General features: G+C 40.1%; 2 protein-coding genes across 5 annotated transcripts; one reads left to right on the top strand and one right to left on the bottom strand.

Moving 5' to 3' along the window:
• Positions 1-142: 142 nt before the first annotated feature.
• LOC128742711 (tRNA-dihydrouridine(47) synthase [NAD(P)(+)]-like) lies at positions 143-2,453 on the top strand. Of its 2 annotated transcripts, none has more exons than XM_053839152.1 (5): positions 143-255; positions 327-372; positions 455-1,939; positions 1,998-2,159; positions 2,227-2,453. In XM_053839152.1, the coding sequence occupies exons 2-5, from the start codon at positions 341-343 to the stop codon at positions 2,294-2,296; spliced, it is 1,749 nt and encodes a 582-aa protein (XP_053695127.1). In that variant the 5' UTR covers positions 143-255; positions 327-340; the 3' UTR covers positions 2,297-2,453. The 2 variants fall into 2 exon arrangements, with proteins under 2 accessions (XP_053695127.1, XP_053695128.1); XM_053839153.1 differs by having other exon boundaries at positions 180-213.
• Positions 2,454-6,817: 4,364 nt separating this feature from the next.
• LOC128742571 (fructose-1,6-bisphosphatase 1) lies at positions 6,818-14,513 on the bottom strand. 3 transcript variants are annotated; one of them, XM_053838972.1, is made up of 4 exons: positions 14,415-14,513; positions 7,899-8,088; positions 7,586-7,837; positions 6,818-7,526 (listed from the first exon to the last, which is right to left on the bottom strand). In XM_053838972.1, exons 2-4 carry the CDS (start codon positions 8,072-8,074, stop codon positions 6,944-6,946), a joined length of 1,011 nt encoding a protein of 336 aa, XP_053694947.1. In that variant the 5' UTR covers positions 8,075-8,088; positions 14,415-14,513; the 3' UTR covers positions 6,818-6,943. The 3 variants fall into 3 exon arrangements, with proteins under 3 accessions (XP_053694947.1, XP_053694948.1, XP_053694946.1); XM_053838973.1 differs by lacking the exon at positions 14,415-14,513 and adding an exon at positions 14,216-14,260; XM_053838971.1 differs by lacking the exon at positions 14,415-14,513 and adding an exon at positions 8,654-8,695.
• Between the last annotated feature and the right edge of the window lie 6,979 nt (positions 14,514-21,492).

Genomic DNA, 21,492 nt, shown 5'->3' with positions numbered 1-21,492 from the left:
ACAAAAACCTCCAAATCCTTTATTTCAAACAACTCCACATATTTACATTTCACATCCTGCAAATCTGGCATCTTTGGTAAATACCCGACAAGCCGAGAAATGTCAAAAATGTCGAAATCGAACGCCAACACGTGCGTATTTTGTTTATAAACCTTTACCTTATCACTGGAGTACATATCAAAGCAAAGGACTATTGAGCGAATATTTTTGAAAGTAAACGAACGTAAATACCGGGGAAAAGTTACCATCAAAGCGGTAATTATAGTGAATACTTTAAGGTCGCCAGCAAACAAATTACCTTAATTTTTCTTTTATATTTCTAATAGAAAAGTCAACCGATATGGATGAAACAGTGTGCTATATAAAAGCTCAGTAAGTTTCAAATTTTTAGCCTAGCAATTTGCTATTGAAATTCAACATTCACAATATAACTGAAATGTTTTTTTTTCGCCAGATATTTGGTTGCCAAACCAGCTAAGGAGTCCATAGAAAAAGAAGGGGTCAACGTATCGCACGATAATTCTGAGCAATCCAATCAGGACGGACCTCCTTCGAAAAAACCCCGGTTCGAAAAGGGAAAGAAAAAACGTGGTCAGAACAAAAACCGCCAACTCCCGTTTAAAGAACACGATGATGTCCGGCTATGTAAAAGTTTGCTGAATGGAACAAATAGTACAGAGACAGAGGGAAAATGTGCTAATCCGTCGTGCCGTTTTTCGCACGATTTAAAAAAATTTATTCAACTTAAACCGAAAGACATCAGCGATAGTTGCTATATTTACTCGGTGAAGGGATACTGTAACTTTGGAGTTACGTGTCGATTTGCAGGTGCGCATTTAGATGAGAATTTGAACAATAAAATTGCGGATGGTGTCGAAAGGAGCGATACGAATCTAGTGAGTAGATGTCTGGGATTTGAATTACAAAGTATTTTGCGGAAAAAAAGTTATAACTTTGAAAAATCTACTAGTATCGTGGAAAAACTTGAAGCGTCACAAAAGGCAGCAAAAGAAAAACTAAAGAATGGCGATGAATCAACGACTCAGCGCAGTGGATTTTGTTCCGATGAAGATTTAATTAAAGTACGCAAGGAAGAGCGAAAGAGAATTGACTTTACAGACAAGCTCTATCTGAGTCCGCTAACAACAGTTGGTAATCTGCCTTTTAGAAGAATTTGTAAGGAATATGGCGTGGATATAACTTGTGGCGAAATGGCTTGTGCAGTGCCCATAATAAATGGTTTACAACAAGAATGGGCTTTGACAAAAAGACACCAGTCGGAAGATTTATTCGGCGTTCAGCTTTGTGGCCGCAGTCCAAAACTAGTAACGTATGCCGCACAGGTAATCACAGAGACTGCTGATGTGGACTTCATCGATATCAATCTCGGATGTCCAATCGATTTGATTTTTAAAGAAGGTGGAGGCAGCGCCTTACTTCGCCGACAGCCGGTGCTAGAAGTGATGGTACAAAGTTGTTCCCAAATGCTGTCCGATTATGGTAAAGAGTTAACCGTAAAAACGCGGGTCGGTATTTATAACAACAAAAACGTTGCACACGAGTTAATTCCAAAATTCGAGGAATGGGGTGCAAGTCTAGTTACGGTGCATGGTAGATCCAAGGAACAACGTTACACCAAACAAGCGGATTGGGATTATGTTCAGAAATGTGCCCAGCAAGCTAAAACAATGCCCGTTTTTGGCAACGGGGATATATTAAGCTACGAAGATTACAACAATGCTAGATTGCGAGCGGCGGATGTCAAAGGCGTTATGATTGGTAGGGGAGCACTTATTAAACCTTGGGTGTTTCAAGAAATCAAAGAACAAAAAATACTTGACCTTTCAAGTAGCGAACGGTTAGAAATGTTAAAACGGTATGTTAACTATGGATTAGAACATTGGGGCAGCGATACAAAAGGCGTTGAAAATACTAGAAGGTAATGCAACATAAGTGATGTGTAGGTCTATGAAATGCTACAAAATGACTACTTGCAGGTTTTTGCTTGAATGGCAATCATTTTTGTACCGATATGTTCCCTACGGCCTGCTGGAACGACCTCCACAAAAAATAAACCAACGACCGCAGGCCTTTCAAGGTCGAGATGATCTTGAAACGCTGATGGCATCTCCGAATTGTGCCGACTGGGTAAAGCTCAGGTAAGGAAACATGTGCCAAACTGATTCGTTATTGATATCCTTGCATCATGCCTTTTATCTATTGTAGTGAAATGCTTCTCGGTCCAGTTCCTGAAGGTTTTAACTTTGTTCCCAAGCACAAAGCCAATGCCTACTGAGATTGTCATCGGTATCATCAAATTGTTAATAGCAAATAAAAGTTTATTTTTGTTTATGACTAAACAAATTATGATCCTGTTTTAGAATCAATTTTAAGCTTGATTTATGAATAACTATAATTTTCTGAACTGTACTTTAAACTTCTTGTGTTTTGATTTAGTGACAAAATAAACAGTTTTGCTCTGATGTTCACTTTTTTTCACCACAAAATTTTCCCAGGATATGCTGGTGAATATTTATCAGAAAGAATCATTCCTCAAAAAATTTATTTCCCAAAATTACGAAACTTCCACGGTCCCTCCCATGGGTAGGTGGTTTGTCGCGCACTTCGGCAGACTCCTAAATTTAATTCCGCATGTAGAATGTAATACAGTTTAAGTTAGATATATGTGTAGTATGTAGTATAGTATTGCATAATTTAGCTTTATGTGTAGCATGTGGCTCGTAAAGCGGAATGGAGCGAAATCGAACGGATTTGATTTTAAATTCAATCCGTTTGGGCCGAAACACCGGGAGGGCTTACTCAGTTCCCTAGATGAATTGCTGGTATGCACAGAAATTTCTCTAGAAAACTGAAACCAAATCCTACCCACCATTCAAGAGATTTTGACTTACTCTTGAAAATTAAAATTTATCGCTAGTTAGAACGAACGAGTGTTCAAAAATGATGTGATGTCTTTATTTGCGTAATCGAGACATTTTCTATATGAGATTGCCATAGAATTTGTGGCTGTTATGCGATTATGGACAGCACAGCACTGAAAAATATACACACACGTACATGTATACATGTGTATGCATGTATGAGTGTGCATGGGTGTATAGGTACGAATGAATATATGTTTGAGTGTTCTATGATGAGTCGGAAATTCTTTTTATACCTATGCTGCCAAACTACAATTATTAATGGGCAGGAAGTTATAGTCAGTAGCTGTGTTTCCTGTGTCAGTTTCCTATGTTATTACTATTATTACTAATATTGCTATCGTTGCTGTTACTGTCACCTCTACTGTATTGTTTTGGATGTAATTAATTATAATTATTTTTTTCTTATTTCCCTCCTTTATTAGAATGATTTGCATGTCTTGTGACTAAACGCGTCAACGGTATTCAACTAACAACATAAAATGATCATGAATGACGCTGTTTGTCTCCCAAGGGCCCTCCTAATACTGATGAGCCTCTGTCGGAGAGTCCATCAAGTCGAACGGTGGCAACTCACCTGCTCCTCTCCATTCTTGCGGCTGTCGTCGCGGTCGGACTTAGTGGATCTCTCGAAAAGCTTTATAGCCTCGATATATATTTTGTTCTGTCCATTGCCCAATGCTGGCAGACTTCAACTGAAATTCCATTCTAACTAAATCTTTTTAGAGTTAAAACTTCTTCAAGTAAAAACAGGTATTCGATTCTCTGGCTGATTCGAACGATAGCGAAGGGCTGTCCTCAATATACCATCATTTCCACTTCCTAAAATGGGGTCATAGTACATAATATATGGCCATGGTATGAGGATTTTTTTTCGATTCAATACCATCCTCACAGAATTATCAACGTCGTTAACATCTTATTAAGTCTTGCTTTAGTGACAGCTTGCACTTAAGACTTAACACGGCATATATACATATCTCCAAGTGAAGTTCTACATGATCCATCTCATCCTTGCTTAGTTACAGAATCATTTCAATTGACCACGGTCTGAAGAGCATACCGACAAATCGGTTGACTACCGCTACAAATATGCAATCAATGCCACCGGGAATAATACGAGCGAGTACCAGTCCCCATTATATCGCATCTGCTCTATTTTTCGGAAGTTCAAGTAGTTTTTCGATAGTTCTGAGCGATAATATTGCTCTTGAATAATATTCCGCACAAAATATTCGAAAATTTACGCCAACAGCTACAATACTGCAAAGATGGTAGATAAAGAGGCGGCTGTGGCTTTTAATAAGCATAGGTTGTTGAACAGCGCTGGGTCAATCGTGATGACATGGGTATTTGGGAGATGAGTAGCGTCCATCCTAGCGAGTAGTTAGTCGGTAGTAGCATAGGTGATGGACAGACATAGAATTCTCGTGATATTACTAACTCGAAAATTGCGAACAACATGTTGACTAAAAATTTCTTCTTTTCTTTTCTTTTCTTTCTCTGCCTGATCTCTATCGCTTCTTCTCACGGCAACAATGTTGTCGTGAGGGGAGGCAAGAGATCAGCCACAGATGACCACACTGGTGACAACGATGGATGAGGACGCCGTGGTGCCATGAATAAACACGAAGTAAGAAAGGGTCGAGCAAGATGAGGAAACAAACAAAGGAAGGAGAAAACAAGATAAGTACAAGCCATCTTATGCTATATTGACCAAGCACACAATTATAACGAGCCAAGTTCTGTCACTCTTCTTCCGCCCATTAATCCATAATCACCAACACATTATGGCGCTAGCGTTATCCGCACGGATTCTTTTATCATTATCACAACCACCTTATCTCTGCCCTGGACAGACTTGGCTCTAACTGCCCCACCTCGTGCTGCAAACAGAAACAGAAACAGAAAATTACGAAACTTCCACGGTTTCTTAATTCTAAAATAAACGGGAATAGGACCAAATAATCTTGAATTGTACGTCACCCGCACCCCTTCTTAGCAATAGGAAGCTAAATTAAAACAGTAATGTGTAATAATACAGATATAACAAAGATATGTTGCGCATCTTACTTCTTACTTCCTTTTAGGGGCCGGGATGGCTTTAGCTGTATCATAAATCCCTCTCCACTGCTTGGTGCTGGGCTATCGTCACCAATTCTTGAGCACCTCGACAAACGCAAGTCGGTTTCAACTTAGTCGAGTCATCAAGTACATTGAACTCCTCTATTTTTTGTGCTGGTGGCGTTATTGAAGAGCACTGTATACATAGTTGCCCGGCCTCCTTGCGACGAAGCCGGCCCACCATAGTCGCAATTTTCAAGTTTACGATGGTCTCTCCAAGTAGTGCATACAGCTCGTGGTCCATCCGCCTTCGCCATTCTCCACTTACCGTTCGTACTCCGCTAAAAATAGTCCGCAACGTGCTGTTCACGTGTTTCTTCCGTAAGCAAAGTTAGTCTCAGGTTCGTAGTCCGAATACCGGTCTGATTAGCGTTTTGTACATCTTTGTGCGGTGGGGTGTGCTCCTTGATCGAAGCGTCTTACAGGGAAAGTAGGTCCGACTTCCAGCTTACATGCGTTGTTGAATCTTCTTACTCGTATTGTTGTCGGCGATAACCAGAGATTCCAAATATATGAACTCATCAACAACTTCCTATTCATTGCCGTCAATATTTACTGTTCGTGTGAGATTCGCCTCCCAGTTGGCTTCGAGGTATGACGCTGGCCTAATAAACCAGTCGTCGTATGTTCGAATCTTGGCCAGGAGAGGCTGTTAGAGTCAATAGGATCGTAGCAACTGGCCCTGCAATTGCCCTGTGCCTTAACAACTGGCTGCGAAGTTTGTAGTATAAAAACAAGAGGTTAAGTTTCGATAACGGAATGTAACACCTAGGCTTTACATTGTTTGATTTCTGGTTTTTGACGCATTGATTTGTAACACAATCCTCCTAGCCTCCGTTTTTAGTCTGGTGTAGATTACCACGGCCTTTCCGAACTCTATAGTGGCGATAAGGTCGTCTGTTAAGGCTAGGAGTTGACTACTTCAATAGCGACGTTTAATAACATCCCTCTGTGTGATACGAAAGGACTCGAGATTGCCCCCAAAAAACCCGCATGTAGCGCATCACTCTCTACAGGGTAGCTATGATCAGCCACGTCAGTCTGTCCGAAACACCGTTCTCGTACATTTTATGCTACCGACCTTTTCGCGTTCGTAATGGCGGCTAGTGGGTACAACTTTTGGAGAACATTAGCATGCCTTTGACAACTTTATTCACGTCAAGTTGATATTTCCAAATTCCAACCTTAATTGTTGGTGTAGAACGCGAGCGGAGTTCCCAAAAGCAAATAAACACTGTGGAAAACTGTACCCACAAGCTGTATCGCATGCTGCTCTGAAATCACAATTTCCAAGACAATGTGATAACTTCACATTTTTCGAAGTTCGATAGTATGTAATCATCTACCTACACATCATTTCGCAAAAGTCAATTTAAGCAGGAAATTGACATCGTTGAAATAGAAGAGGAAGACCAGAGGTCCCAGATGGCTACCCTGTGGGATTGCAAAGGGCACAAGCAGTGAAAGATCTTGAGACAAACCTGTCGATGGGGTTTCGTCCAGAGTCGCAATAAAGGTATTCCTAATGCCGATCCATTGCTGTTCGACAGTTCCACCACCAGTTGGCGGCTCTACCAAGGCTCGAACTATATGCCACACATATGGCAATGTTTAAAAATAAATTTGATTTAATTGCCATTGACTACAACAGACGGACGAAGAGGCACGCACACAATTTGTGTTCTATTGCAACCTGTTAATGAGCACATACAGATCCAATGAAGATACTCCATGCAGTATCATAGTTTTGTTTTATTTTACTACAATAACATGTATGCACTGTGATTTTGCAAAGACCTGAGACTTTCAGTAAAAGTACATCATTTTATACAAGACGTATTTTCAAAATTACACATAATTTAAGTCTGACGAAGAGTTCACTTTATGTAACTCAAAGCCTCTTCAACATCTAGTTTCGAACCGAGGTAAATTGGGCAACGCTGATGTATGGACGTGGGAACGACATCTAAAATCTCCTTATCCTTACCGGCGCTCGCTTTTCCTCCAGCTTTCGTCACGATAAAAGCCATTGGATTGCACTCGTATAGGAGGCGAAGTTTACCATTCTTGGCAGCCGCTGTAGCGGGGTAAATGAAAATTCCACCATATTTGATAGTTCGGTGCACATCTGCTACCATGCTACCGACGTACCGAGCGCCGTACGGTTTCCCTTTGGCGGGGTCTTTTTTATCTTGAACGTAGTTGTATACCGACGGGTCCCACGTCGATGAATAACCTTCATTGATGGAGTATATGTTGCCCCGCTCCGGAATTCGCATATTGTAGTCCGTTAAAACGAACTCACCAATTGATGGATCATACATAAAACCGTGAACGCCTACACCCAAACTGATCACGACCATGGTTGCCGAGCCGTAGAGTGCGTATCCTGCGGCTACGAGTTTATTCCCCGGCTGGAGAGCATCAGCGATAGTTGGGACTTCGTTTTCGTTGATTTGCCTGAAATTTTTGGATAACAAGCTAAATTCGATAAGGCAAGTCGCTCGTCGAATACTTACTTAGTTATTCCGAAAATAGAACCAATCGACGCCAGGCAATCGATATTGCTGGAGCCATCCAGCGGGTCAAATGAGACAACATATTTACCCCGTCTCTCAGTCTCAATTTCGATTACGTTATCATTCTCTTCCGACACCAGGACGCACGTGGCATACGAAGACTTTAACATGTTGATAAAAATCTCATTCGACAGTACGTCCAGCTTTTTTACTTGTTCGCCCTGAACATTAGTATCTCCAGAGATTCCCTGCCTAAAACAATTAATCAACGCATCGTTCGTTTAATAAACCGATATGCAATGTATGTACTCACAGTTTCGCTATTCCTGCCTTACGCACAGCTGAGCTGATGGCTTTAATTGCCGTCTGGATACAGTTCAGCAGCTGGGACAAGTCACCGGTTGCATGCTTGTATTTTTTCTGTTCCTGCAGCACGAAGCGAGTCAGCGTCATGCAGTTGGAATCGAATGCTGGTCCCTGCTGGGTCATGATTTCGATTGGGGCTGGTGCAATAAAGAAAGCGTTCAAAAATAGACAAGGATTTTCAGAGTAGTGGTCTAACTTTTTACAATAGTGATAGAAAGCATGTTTAATGAAAAACTAAGATTAAGTTAAGAAATTAATAAACAGAGATAAGTGCACATAGAAATGTTAAAGGGTTGAAATAGTAGTGCAGTAAGTTTTAAAGAATAGTATAATTTTGTCACATTCATTAAAAGTGTTTTATATTTCCTACATGAAGCAGTTATGAACGCTAATTCATGCTGTATTTAACTTTTAGAGCACGTCCATAAATAATAAATTTAAAAGCCATAAGAAAAATGGTACGTTTAAGCAGTCTGGCTTGATAATTAAGCTGTCCTAGACGGATTTCCGAATCAATTGGTCTGAAAAAGCCTTAAGATAATACATAATAAAGGTATACATATGAGCAATAAAAGTTTACAGAAAACAAAGCGTAACATAATCGTATATGTATTCGTTATCATAACTTAACATTCACATAAAAGTAGTCACTTTAAGAAATAGTAAGAGCTACTGCTTGCTTCAGAAAAGCGATATACGTACTCGTCATTTTTCTTCCAGACGACAAACTTGCAGCTGTCACTGAGGAATAGTTTAGGAGTTAGTTCGATTTATTTAAGTGAATTTAATCAAAACAGGAAACTAGCTCTATGGTTTTGGTATGACCGTAAAGAAAAATGGCAAATTCCTAATCTTTTAATGATTATAATTCTACAATAAGTTTTTTTTTCTTTCCCGGAAAACTAAGGACGTCATACGCCGTCCTCGCTCCTTAGGTCTCCGACCATAATTCATCAACAAAAAAAAGTTATTTTTATCACTGAAAGATTAGAAATAGACAAGCAAGGGAAAAAATAAAAGAAAGACACTTGGAAAACTTTGAGAAAAACTTATTTCAGATAATATTATTCCTGGATTGGTGAGAAAATTTATTTGAGTAACCAGCTAAGATATGGTTATTCTACGTTGTTGGATCCAATTTCACACTGCCATTCATATTACCGGCATTCAGATTAAAAATGAAATGTTCAGAATAAAGAAAGTCATAGAGTAGGGCGGGGCATAAGTGCGATGTTTAAAGTTGTCATCAATTTTCGTGAGATATAAAGAAGGACAACAACATAATATATTTTATAATGATGCAGTAACTCAATGTCTTCACATTCAACTATAAATCATCTGCGGTAATAGTATTTTGCAAAATAAATACTTCTTTCTTCTGATCCAGTGTCGATTCGCACTTTTACCCCACTAGTGGGGCAAAAGTAAGAATACCGCGGGGCAAAAGTGTGAAGCTCGAATCCAGAAAATTAGCACAACAGTAGCTAACAAAACCATATTATTTTCAATCTGCGTTATGTTTCGGTAAGGAATATTCTCAATTTGCACCTTTCCTATTTTGCGTTGGTGTATTGCAGCCTCCGTTAGATCGAAACTTTTCCAAACGTTTGTTTTTCGTTTCATCAGCGGAAAAACATTGTTTTCCTTCGGCCAACATCTGTAGAGCACACAATTTTCTGCAAATCTTCCATTTCTAGTATCTGTAATATAGTGCCTAAAGCTGTATATAATTAGCTATACATTTTTGCCTCGTCCATGAATCGCACTTTTGCCCCGCTAGGCGCTTGACGGTGCTAGATTAAATTACGGAAAAGCGAAATGTATTTTGTAAATTCTTTTCAGTGTGTTTTCACTACAGATATGTGAGTGATGTAAAACGCTGCTACAAATTTTCAACAAGTAATATCCTCTTGTTGATATCGCATTTGCCGTATAACGAAAAATTACATCAAAATGGCTCTAAAATAACATTTGCACATAACTCAGCATAATACTTCGTAAGCAACCAAAGTTTACGTTAGATTCAAGCTGTCAAAGTAGTCACCCGTCCATGCCAATGTAGTCAATTTACTCGGAATCTGCACCGATAAATCATTGAATCGCACTTTTACCCCTCCTTGTTCTATTAGGGTTTATGGAACTATTTCATTTACATAATTGAAAGTAGCACCAGTATCGAAGGCATGTACACGTAAACTCGGAATCCTTCGTGACTCTAGAATTTCATTAAGAATCCAAAAAATAGTAACACGAGGAAGTTTGCGGCCCAGACGTTTTTAGAACTAAAAGATCTTTGGGAAGCAGAATGAAGACGGAACTCCGGGGGTCGTGTCTGCGTTGAAGGACCGGAAATCCAAAGCAAAAATCATTATCTGACTGAATCCGGTGAATTACGTACATGTGCGGGAGCTTACATCTGCGAAGGTTGTGGTTAAGGTTGGAAGCAGCGATCGAGGAGGACACAGGTTTGACCCAGAAAGTCGGCCTATTGAGAAAAGTAATAACGTTCCTAACTATCAGCGAATCCATGGAAAGTTCATCAACGGCATCATACAAACAGCAAGCACATCAGCTACGAGGAATCAATTTGACAATCAGCGACGAGTGAATTGGAAATCTTCAACTGACCGCCCAGTTAGCTTCGAGGTACGAGCCAGTCGTCGTATGTTCCGAGATTCGAATCTAGGCGGTACTTGCTAGATAGAGTCAGTAGGATTGCCCTGGCCAGGTAATTCTCCTGTACTCTAACAGCCGGCTGCGAGGTCTGTCGACAAAGAAGGGTAATGTCTACAGACTGTATAAACCCAAGGCTTTGCTTTGCTACTGGGCGGATTGCTTTAAGCATACCGACCAATGACAATGGCGCTCGAGAATTCTGGAGTTACCGGAGATATAGTAAAAACCAAACTATTGCAGTAAATCCGAGTACCTTCGTCGGAAGCTGCAGTAACAGGCTACGGAAAAAATCAGTCAAGAGGAATGAAAACCCGAATCCGTCATTCAGCAAAGGGTGCAAATGCAGGCGGTGCCATAAATTTGGCCATATTGCGAAGAAATGTTCTTCAAATCCTGTAAGAAAAGAAAAATGCGTAAGACGACAACGACTGGTACTTCAGGTGCATCCAACCATTCTGCCAAGTCGGATCGGTTCTTGCATAGCAGTAGATATAGGCGTTGCCGTCAACAAACAAATGAACAATGAAGGAAATCGCCAAAGGAAGCAGCATGAAATTGAAACCGAAATGCTGTCCAAATGATCCTATCGTACTGCATGATGTTCAGGTGATTCCGGAGCTTTCGATATTTATCGGTGAATCAGATTAACAAATGTGGACAGACGGTTACGTTTAGCAAGGATGGCATTAAATTTATCAACCCGGATGGTGAAATAATGGCTACAGCAAGTAGAGATGAGCAAACGCTCACGAGCCGTTCAAATGCACCAGCTCACAAGAAAAAGCGTTCAAACGAACGGCTCTTGTAAAAGAACCACGGTTCTTCGAACGCACCCGAAGGTGGCACGAAGTTTTGTTCGTGGATCGTAATCTGCCGACCTGTCAACTTAGCGAACAAACCGGAAAAACGATCCGTGAACCATGTCCATGAGCCGCTGCTGATTTGAATCGGTTCGCAACAGAAAATGAACGTTCACTCAGAAGCAGAAGTTGTTCATCCGGATATTTGCAGACCTATGGAAGAAAAATCGCTGGGTGAAACCTGATCCGATACTATTTCATGTTCACGGAGAGGAATGATAATGAGAAAGAAATTATGAATTGAAGGCTTGAAAACCATTTAAGGCGTTTGGGATTTGGCTACCAGACAACGACGGACTATCACACCAGAACTAAATGGACTGGCTGAACGAGTAAATTTCGTTCCATCGTCTGAACGAATAAAGCGAACCATCGATCTCCAACTAAAGGCCACGAAATGGTCCTGAACCTGAGGCGAGTGCACAACAGCATGGACGCTAGATATGAACTACAGGGACTATAGATTACAGAGGCGCCGAGAATCCGCTAAATTTTGAAACAAAACGGAGAGTATCATCATAAATAAAGGTAACTCCGCTCCGTTCAAAATTTAGCGGTTTTTGAGAAGTGTTCGACATCGGAACGAAAATTGAAGTCCAGGTTCCGATCCGGTCCGGTCCGGTTAAAAATCGGCACTAACCTTGTCATTCCGACTTTATTCCGGTTCGATTTGGCTCTGTTCCGGCTCCGGATCCTGAACAGAGCCAAATCGGACCGGATTATTAGTCTTTATAGTCGAAATAACAAAGTTCGTGCCGACTTTTAACCGGACCGGACCGGACCAGAACCCGGACTTCAATTTTCGTTCCGATGTCGAACACTATTTTTGAGTGTCTTGGCGCCTCTGTAATCTATAGTCTCTGTAATATGAAACATTGGCCAAAAGAGATCCACTAAATTCATCCGAAACCCCCCGAGGACCGAAGGTGAAACTGTGGAACACGCGACGGACAACGAGTAGCTGTCTGTGGTTGAGAATGGTACATGGGACCTGGTTGAACTGCTCCATGCCGCCGCTGCTGGTTGCAAGTGGATATTTAAAACGAAGGAAAACGAGAAGGGAAACGTAGTGCGTCACAAGACTCGACTGGTGGCTCAAGCATTCACACAGAAATTCGGCGTGGAATGTGATGAGGTCTTCGCTCCTGTCGTCTAGCAAGTGACTCTCCGGACGCTCCTTATCATCGCAAATTGGCGTGAAATGTTGATAAAGTCCATGGATATTAAGATGGCCCGGAAGCTGGAAAAAACTATCTACATGAAGCGGCCAGAAGGTTGCACCATGGGAGGTCCAAACACAGTCTGCAACCTAAAAAAAGTTTCTGTAGACATAACCCAGTAAACAATTTGGTTTGTATATTTCGGTTGCAACTGAGAGATACGAAATCATATCCGCACGAAAAAGTTATATTTCATACCACATAAGAACATATAAGTACCAAAGTGGAGGTAATATACGTGCAAAAATTTTGATATTTCTATCTTGCATTCTATACAACCATTTTTGGAACACGCAGCTTAATAATCCTCAATATACGATTAAGTTATAACTAAATGTTACAGTCATCTATACTGCTTTACGATTCAGAGCAATAAGTTGTATATGACGACACGCACGACCGCAAAACAACTTATTGTACACTTCGCCTTGACATACTCTAATCATTATGCAATTTCAATGTAAAATTGACATGCAAACGACTTAATGTGCACTTTCTATTACGATCTTGTGTTATCTGGGAAGCGCAATCTGCTCGTGTCTGGAACCAACGAATCGACGCAGTTTTTCGGAAGATAGGCACCCTTATTCTGTATTTCGAACGAGTCTTTATTTCGTTCGATTTGTTTCGAACGAGTTGTTTTGCCCATTTAATTTTGCTGGCGGAATGAAGAATACCATCCACTTTCGTTCGAAATACCAATACGTTCGAAATACAGAATACGGGTGGGGATTCAAGACTTTGTCTGCGGATTCATTTTTCTAGATCCGAAAGAATGCCAACACGGCATTTAAAAAATGACATCCTTTGATGTTTGTTATCAACTGAGCACATACACATTATAACAAAATCTTCGTTCATCATTTTACAAATATATCAAATTATGTTTTGAAGTGAACTAGTTTTTATATCACATCTCAATCAATTACAAAAACCAGTCCAACTTAATTATTACAATATATGTTGCTAAGATTGTCTTAAATATAAGACTGATTCTCAATAATTATTGTACCCAATATGATGTTTCTTTATTTGGTCATACTGATCGGGTTAACATCAACCTCAAAACAAATATTTATTGACTTTTAAATCCATAATATTCTAGACAACTACAAAAGAAGCACAGGAAGTATGATTAACTATCATAAGCCATATGTTCTTCTATTATCGAAACCTTAACCATAACTGAAGTATAACTAAAATATAGCATTTTCCAGACAACTAGCGATTATTCCGGTTCTTGCTCTATACATAAGAGGACCTACAACATAAAAATCTCATAAAATGTGGATTGTGGTTTCGTAATCCCTTTTTTCATTCAAAGCATAGTTTTTTTTTCGATTTGAAGTTATGACGTTTAATCAAAATTGTATCAGTACATAGAACGAATAGGAAACGCAAAGGTCACTGCCGACAAAGTCAAACCACCGAAAAACCTGAATCAAGAGAATGAAAAAAATGACAACAAAAACCGGCTTGTTGCGTGGACGTATCAATGCTATAAATACCATGAATGCACACCAGCTAGCCTAAGCGATCCGACCGATGGAAATGTTATGAACTCTTCCCGACAACATTTCTACATGGGGCATTAATCGATTGTCTACCGAAACCAAACCAAACTATTTTCATTCTAATTTTCTTGTTATTCTTATAGTAAATTTCACGTAAATTAATTTGTAGACCAACAAAACACCCAAAACATACCTTATGTATGGAAATATAAAATAAACAGTAAGACACTTTCTACTCGACCTCAGAAGTGAACCTTCTTCCCGGCGGACACGTAACCAACTGAACTAACGATCGAAGTGAGACTGAATATGAGTGTGACTTAGTAAGTGTGTTACGGTTACTACAATCGTACAACAATGTATAGACCGGTTCTATACACTGAGAGCATCTTCTCTTATACTAAATACTCTCATAGCTCTTATCGTTATTCTATTTACTTTGCTCCAACTTTACCGGCTTTAGCCACCCGTTATCAGAACATTTTGTTTTCGTTTACTATTTTATTACTTTCGCTTTCATGCACTCGTGTTTCTAATTTTCGTAAAAGTAGGTATCGTCTAGTAGTGACGTTTACTCGCATTTTCTTTTGATATGCTACACTACTACAACTTAACATTAGTGGGCGTGTTTTTATTTGTGTTGTCTTCAAGACGGCTAAGAACATTGGTCGATCTCACCGGGCTAAGAACTCACGATTTCGGAAATAAATTCAATGGAAATTAAACAGCAATCCTGGTGACAGTCTAAACTACTGACAAAAATTCAAAAAATATCCTTTTAATACCGAATGTGTTGAACCTAAAATAGAACTGCTTTTCAATGCATGACAATCAGTCGAGCCCCTGCTTATTTATTTTGCGAGACAGAATGTGCAATTCATGGATTCTTATCAAATGCGAGTAGCAATCATCCTTGTGTGTCTTTTTATCTTTTATGAGTTTCATGGGCCATTTCGGGGTGTCTTTCTATTGCATGCAAAAAAAGCAAATATTATGCTCTGTCGTATGTTTTTGATTCCGAGATCACTAAAGCAGGTGGGTGAACACTATAGTCACTCTAAAAACTATTTCTTGAAAAAAAAAAAACAATTTAAAAAAATTAATTTTTACAAAACACTCCAAAGGAAATTTTTCGACTTAGCTTATATCATAGAATCGTAACTTTTGGGCTAATCATAATATAACAAACTTTTTTTTTTGAAAATGGAAGCAATATGTTTCAAGAAACGATTCACGAGTACAGTAGATATGGCCAAAACTTTGAGTTTTTGTTGAGCTACGTGCGATCGATGATGTATAAATTATATAACATTATTCATGCCGATTGGACTTGAAGCGCGTAATAATAAAAACAAAATCCGGTAAACAAAATCCGTAAGTTTCCGTTGTCAAGTCAAGTCAAACTGATAAGGATGTGGATCGAAAAATAAAAACCTACTCACAAAAAGTAACAAGTTTCATTATTAGCTGCTTGTCGTCATTATCACATAGGGTACCTACATTATATTAATAAGTAAAAGAAGCTTTGCTGCTTTTTTCAATTCATAGATATTTTTGGGTTAATAATATCGGTATTCACATAGCGCTTGCTGTTGCGTAAACGGTGTATTCCGTATATATATACTGCCGCTACTCGCATAACAGTTCCATCTCCATAGAAACTGAGACCGTAATGCGAATAGCGGCAGTATCTACACGGAATGCACCGTTTACGCAACATAGCAAGCGCTATGTGAATACCTCTAATACGAAATAAAGTGGAGCTTTTTTACGCGTAGAATATGTCACAAGTTTTTGATGACACTGAGTAAAAAGAGACTCGGGTATGAAATGGGAAAGGCAACCTGTTAGCGTCCAGAATTGCTCTAGCCGTCCCAAGTTCCTACCTAGCACCTCCACATGACCGTGCCCGGTAATATTTCAATTTCAAATTGAGTAGCATCTTACAATTTTATTTTTAGGAAGAGAAGAATGTCTGATGAGAATTATTAATTGAGTGAACTGAAAAAATCTCGAAATAGACCAAAAAGATTTTGGGTAGTGCAATGCTAGGTGGGATTCACACTCACGGTCTTTCGATTGGCGCTCGACTGTTTTACTAACTAAACTACCAGCACCCGTTATATCAGTTTGTCTAATACCTATTTTTTCACATTTAAAATTACAATTCTCGGGTAATTTTTCAAATAGACCTATATGACAATGAGAGATTCTCTTCGCGTATGTATTTTAACACATCAGCTTTGCATGAATCGGTTGCCGGAGTCACTAGTTAGCTAACTGATTTGAAAAACTAAATCGACCACATCTGCATCAGCCGAAAATGGCGAAGGAACCTTCTTGATGTACGCAACAAACGCAGCGTTGATATCGCATCCGACCATCATCTTGTTATCACTGATATACGTTTGCGCGTCGCACGTGTCCAACGACGGGAAGAGAAAGTTGGGTGCCGCTACGACGTCCGCCGATTGGAGAACCCTGAGCTGAAAAGGGCCTTTGTCGAACAACTTGAATCCCGAGCCTCGGAGTTGCCACCTGGTGGAACCGTCGAAGAACAAAGGACCGGTATCAAGAACGCCTTCATCACGACCAGTTATGAAACCCTCAGCAAAGCGCGCAGCGGGCGGAGGGGATGGATTTTGGATGAAACTTGGAGGAAGATCGATCGAGAGGCGAAGGCGGCATTGAGTGAGCGCGAACCAGATCGGCTAAGACAGCTGCCCGTCAACGATACGCCGACCTGAAGAGGGCTGTTAAACGCAGTGATGGTAAAAACTCAAAACTCATCAAAATTCAAAATCAACTGTGAATCATGTCAACTTGATCCTATGCTTGATCATAGCAAGAAGCACAAAACTCACACATATTTGTTCCCGCTTGATCACATTCTGCTTTGCTTCAAATGCTACCCGGAGCTTATTTATTATTATTATTATCTATTTATTATTGAATTCAAGATCTTTTCTTACATAAATGTAGCATTTTCTTCATACTTTTAAGAAAAAATACGGGTAAAATTATTCGTCACTGTTTCGAAGGAATTCTTGAACTTTTCCTGTAACATAGCTCATTGGGCGGCGCACACTTTCTTCGTTTTGGCTATCTTATTCCACCAGGTCTTCATCTAGGTATGAAATGGGGAAGGCAAATGAGGAGCGTCCAATATAGCTCTAGCCATCCCGAGCCCCTACCTAGCGCCTCTACGTGGCCGTACCTGGTAATGCTCTATTGAGTAACCAAGCTAGGAGGTGCGATGCTGGGTGGTTCCCGGCTGCCTGATCTCAAAACCGCGGCTTTTGAACAGACGGCGGAGCCACACGGCCTTACTAATAGGTAAGCCTATTTTAATTATTTTTTTCATTTTAGCTTATGGAGCATCTCCTGCTATATAGTAAAAACTTTAGCCAAAACGAGTTTTAATACTGCATATGGATACCAGGATGAAAAAATTTAATTAATTATTATAAGCACTTTTGGAACCTCAAAGGACACAACTCTATTCCACACGAACGACTGTTGGTGAGATTGTTATATTTTTGCCCATATATACCACATTTCATCTTAAAATCATATTAGATATCAAAAGTATTATTATTGATATCACAAATGTAGAAAGCTGGATGATGGAGTGAATTGCCAACCTGAATTATTAAGGTCTGAAGCAAATATGACACTTCTCAATTCATAACAAACAAATCATCACGTGGGTTAAAATTGGTACAGCGAAATTGATGATTACATGGAAGGATCCTAATACTGGAAGGCGACTCTTATAACCCCGGAATGCACACAAGTGCCTCTGCTTGTGGTCCGCCCAATCCCTTTTGGTCCTTCAGTAACAGCATTAGTGTGAAATTCATTTGATAATCAAATTTGGATCTACTGTAATTCTACCTACATACATTGGCAAGTCCTTGGAGTGACAGTGGCTTTCCCCTACTAGGCTTCGTGCACAAATGGAGGGGGGGAGGTCGAGTTTGCGTTAGTTTTTTTACATAGTGGGGAGGGGAAGTCATGAGAATAGTTACGTAACAAATTCATCAAATTAAAAAAAGCGAAGCTAAGTTTTGCTAAATAAATCTACGCAGCTGAAGACTATTTGAGCCCAACATGCAACTTGGGGTGATGCCTAATTGCTGTTTCTACTGTAAAACTGTTTTTTCCTCAATTCTATTTGATCAAAGCCATTCTGATGAAAATTCCTGTTTTGAGCCCATACCTGGCTGTGTTAAATCATACAGTTTGATCAAAATTCAGCATGGACATTCTGAGCAGAGTAGCTTAAAAAATCGGCGCACTTCTTAAATTTGTTAAAAAAAATTGAACGGATTGTGTGATTTTTATTCAGTATTAATAAATGTTAGAGGGAGGGGGTTTAGTTAACGTTACGTAATTTAATGGGGGGTTATGCCAAGCATTACTTATTGTTACATAGGGGAGGGAGGGGGTTAAAAAACCACTGGACCCCTCTCTCTGCATACGAACGACAACTGAACGACTTTGCTGTATTGACAGCTTGCCAAATGTGGCCGAAACAGATGGTGGTGAGATCGAATGAACGGAAAAATTGGTTTTGGGAGGCACTCCTTTTGGTACAGTTCCTGCGTCATTGCCTTATCTGTAACGAAAATTTTCGTTTCTCTGCCATAGCTGCAAATGCCCTGCCAAATCATAAATTTTCGTGCAAATTTGTCAACAAAAACAAATTTAAATTTGCTTGGAACATCCCCCCGAGCCGTTGCCAAGTAAATTTTTTGACCTGGCATTTACCCGAAGTCAACTTGGTAATACCTGGTACATTACGGTCGACAGTTCCACTCCGATGATTAGCTTGAGGCTTCCGAATCGTCGTCAATGTTTCCATTTTGTAACGCGCCATACGGTATTTCTGGGCAATTTCAGCCATTTAGCTAACCTAGATGCAGACCACAATGGATTTTTCAAATAAATGTGCACAATTTTTTCGCTTTTTTCGGCTTCCATGTTGTTTGTTTACAAAATACAGTCGTTTTGTGGAATGTCGAAAATTCATAGAAGCGCTAACAAAATTTCCGACTCGTGGGCGGCAAGAACTTCCGAATCCGTCCACCAAGAGCGCCACAATATGAGCAAAAATTTGTTCCAATTCTAAATGAAGCAAACTTTAGGCATTCTCTCGAGCGATACGTAGCTGTGTGTGAGCGTGAGAGAATGAATCTCTAAATAAATCGTAAAGCTAAACTAAAACACACATTTAAATTACATGTTTTTTTAATTCTTATCAGGCTTTTTACTTTCTAGTTAAGAAAATGTCGATTCCCGAGAAGAAAAAATGTAAGTTCCGCCAATATTTTTGCCATCTTAATTCATGAATGTGTGCGGCATTTTTCACTGCTGATGTTTTCTCAGGTGGTAGATTCTCTTTCGCTCTCTGGTTCGTTGTATGAAATGCCAGCTATGGCAGAATCAGGCAAAATGCTCACAGCTGAATTTGGTTCACATGGCATAGCAATGCGAGAGAAATTCATATGCAAGTTTGGCGTTTGTGATCAAGGTTGAAATTTCATGTGCTTGAAATCTCATTGAGTTTTTTGCTGCTATGCATTTTTCAACACTGTTTAAACGTGATTATTGGCGGGACAAGAGAGCCTGGACTAACTCCCTAGCCGAACAAGGAAAAGCCGCCGCCACCAATGGTGATATCCGTTTGTTGTACGATATTTCTCGCCGCCTTAGTGGTGCCAGGATGAATACAAAGATGCCTCTAGAGGACAGAGCTGCTAAGCTACTGACTGATCGTACAGAACAGCTTAAACGATGGACTGAAAATTTTGAATAACTCTTCCGAGTTTCAAATGTCAGAGACCAACAAAACTAGCAGAGTATGACGCCTACAGTTCGTCGAATTAATCGTGTCAATTCGGAGGCGCCATCGCTAGATGAAATTGTAGCAACCATCAAGAGTATGAAATCCAATAAAGCGCCAGGGATAGACTGTATTTCAGCCGAAATGCTCACAGCTGACCCATCTTTGTCAGCCCAGATGATGCATCCGCTTTTCAGCAAAATATGGGAAACCATAACTTTTCCGATGTACTGGATGCAGGGTATATTGGTCAAAGTCCCTAAAAAAGAGATCTAACTGATTGCGGTAACTGGCGTGGCATCACGTTACTCTGTATTACTCTCAAAGTGCTCTGTAAGGTAATCCTCAACCGGATCCAGGAGAATATCGACGCTACTCAGCGGCAGCAAGCTGGATTCTGTGCTGGCCGATCATGTGTAGTTCACATCACAACGATCCGCAATATATTGAAGACGATCAACGAACTCCAGGACACCCTTCTGCTGGTGTTCGTTGACTTCGAAAAGGCGTTCGACCGACTCAACCACGAAAACATCTGAGGCGCTTTTGGGGGTAGAAGGGTTCCAGATAAGCCAGTCCGCGTTTTCGTTCAAGGTTTTGCACGACGACGTCTTGTCCGACCCCATAAGGGTTATTGCTGGCGCGAGACAGGGCTGTATTTTATCACCGCTTATGTTTCTCATCGTTATGGATGAGATATTAGTTGGAACAATTGACAGTAGACCAAATCGAGGATTGCCTTGGAATCCTCTTACGATGGAGTAGCTAAATGACCTCGACCTAGTCGACGACATTGTCTTGCTCGCACAACGCCAAAACGATATGCAGAGCAAGTTAGATGACCTCCCCGAGAGCTCCCAGGGAGCAGGTCTCACAGTCAATGTAGCAAAAACTAAGTCTATGGTAGTAAATACTGACAATTCCACCAACTTCACAGTAGCGGGACAACAAGTTGAGCAGGTAGACGCCTTTTCAATATCTTGGTAGTCAGACACAAATATAAACAAATAAATAAGTGAAAGAATTTTTTTTCCAATTAATTACACTACATTTGGGAATTAGGGAAATTTAGCACAAAACTGGTTCCAAATTGATATAAAAAGCAATTACCTTTTTTGTGATCAATGGGAAAGAAGTGGTGCTCTACCAAAACAAAACAAATCTTTCACTCACCTGCATTTCGTTTCAGATCACTTCAACTACCGGTGAAAACACAATGTCCGACATCAGGTCTCTCTCGGTCATTCAGTGGGGTGGTTCTAAAGGGTTCCAGAACAGCAACTACATTCGAAATTCTACAAAGGGCTTCATCATAATCATCGTAAATTACTCTAATTCCCATCCAGAACAGTGAACTGTTTTGAAAGCTACTTAGAGCGATTGCTGGGAGCAAACGGGAAAATACCATATAAGTAGACCAACC

Source organism: Sabethes cyaneus, chromosome 3 (genome assembly GCF_943734655.1).
Source record: "Sabethes cyaneus chromosome 3, idSabCyanKW18_F2, whole genome shotgun sequence".
Taxonomy (NCBI): domain Eukaryota; kingdom Metazoa; phylum Arthropoda; class Insecta; order Diptera; family Culicidae; genus Sabethes; species Sabethes cyaneus.
Note: the sequence above shows the minus strand (reverse complement) of the source record. Positions and strands in the feature narration are given on the sequence as shown.

What these genes read in the sequence shown, in the direction of transcription:
- LOC128742711 (XM_053839152.1), top strand. Translation starts at nt 341, where the DNA reads ATGGATGAAACAGTGTGCTATATAAAAGCTCA. An exon ending in GGCGTTGAAAATACTAGAAG is followed by an intron (nt 1,940 to 1,997) that starts GTAATGCAACAT and finishes GACTACTTGCAG; the next exon opens with GTTTTTGCTTGAATGGCAAT. An exon ending in GCCGACTGGGTAAAGCTCAG is followed by an intron (nt 2,160 to 2,226) that starts GTAAGGAAACAT and finishes TATCTATTGTAG; the next exon opens with TGAAATGCTTCTCGGTCCAG.
- LOC128742571 (XM_053838971.1), bottom strand. An exon ending in AAGGCAGGAATAGCGAAACT is followed by an intron (nt 7,838 to 7,898) that starts GTGAGTACATAC and finishes TAATTGTTTTAG; the next exon opens with GCAGGGAATCTCTGGAGATA. An exon ending in TCTATTTTCGGAATAACTAA is followed by an intron (nt 7,527 to 7,585) that starts GTAAGTATTCGA and finishes CAAAAATTTCAG; the next exon opens with GCAAATCAACGAAAACGAAG.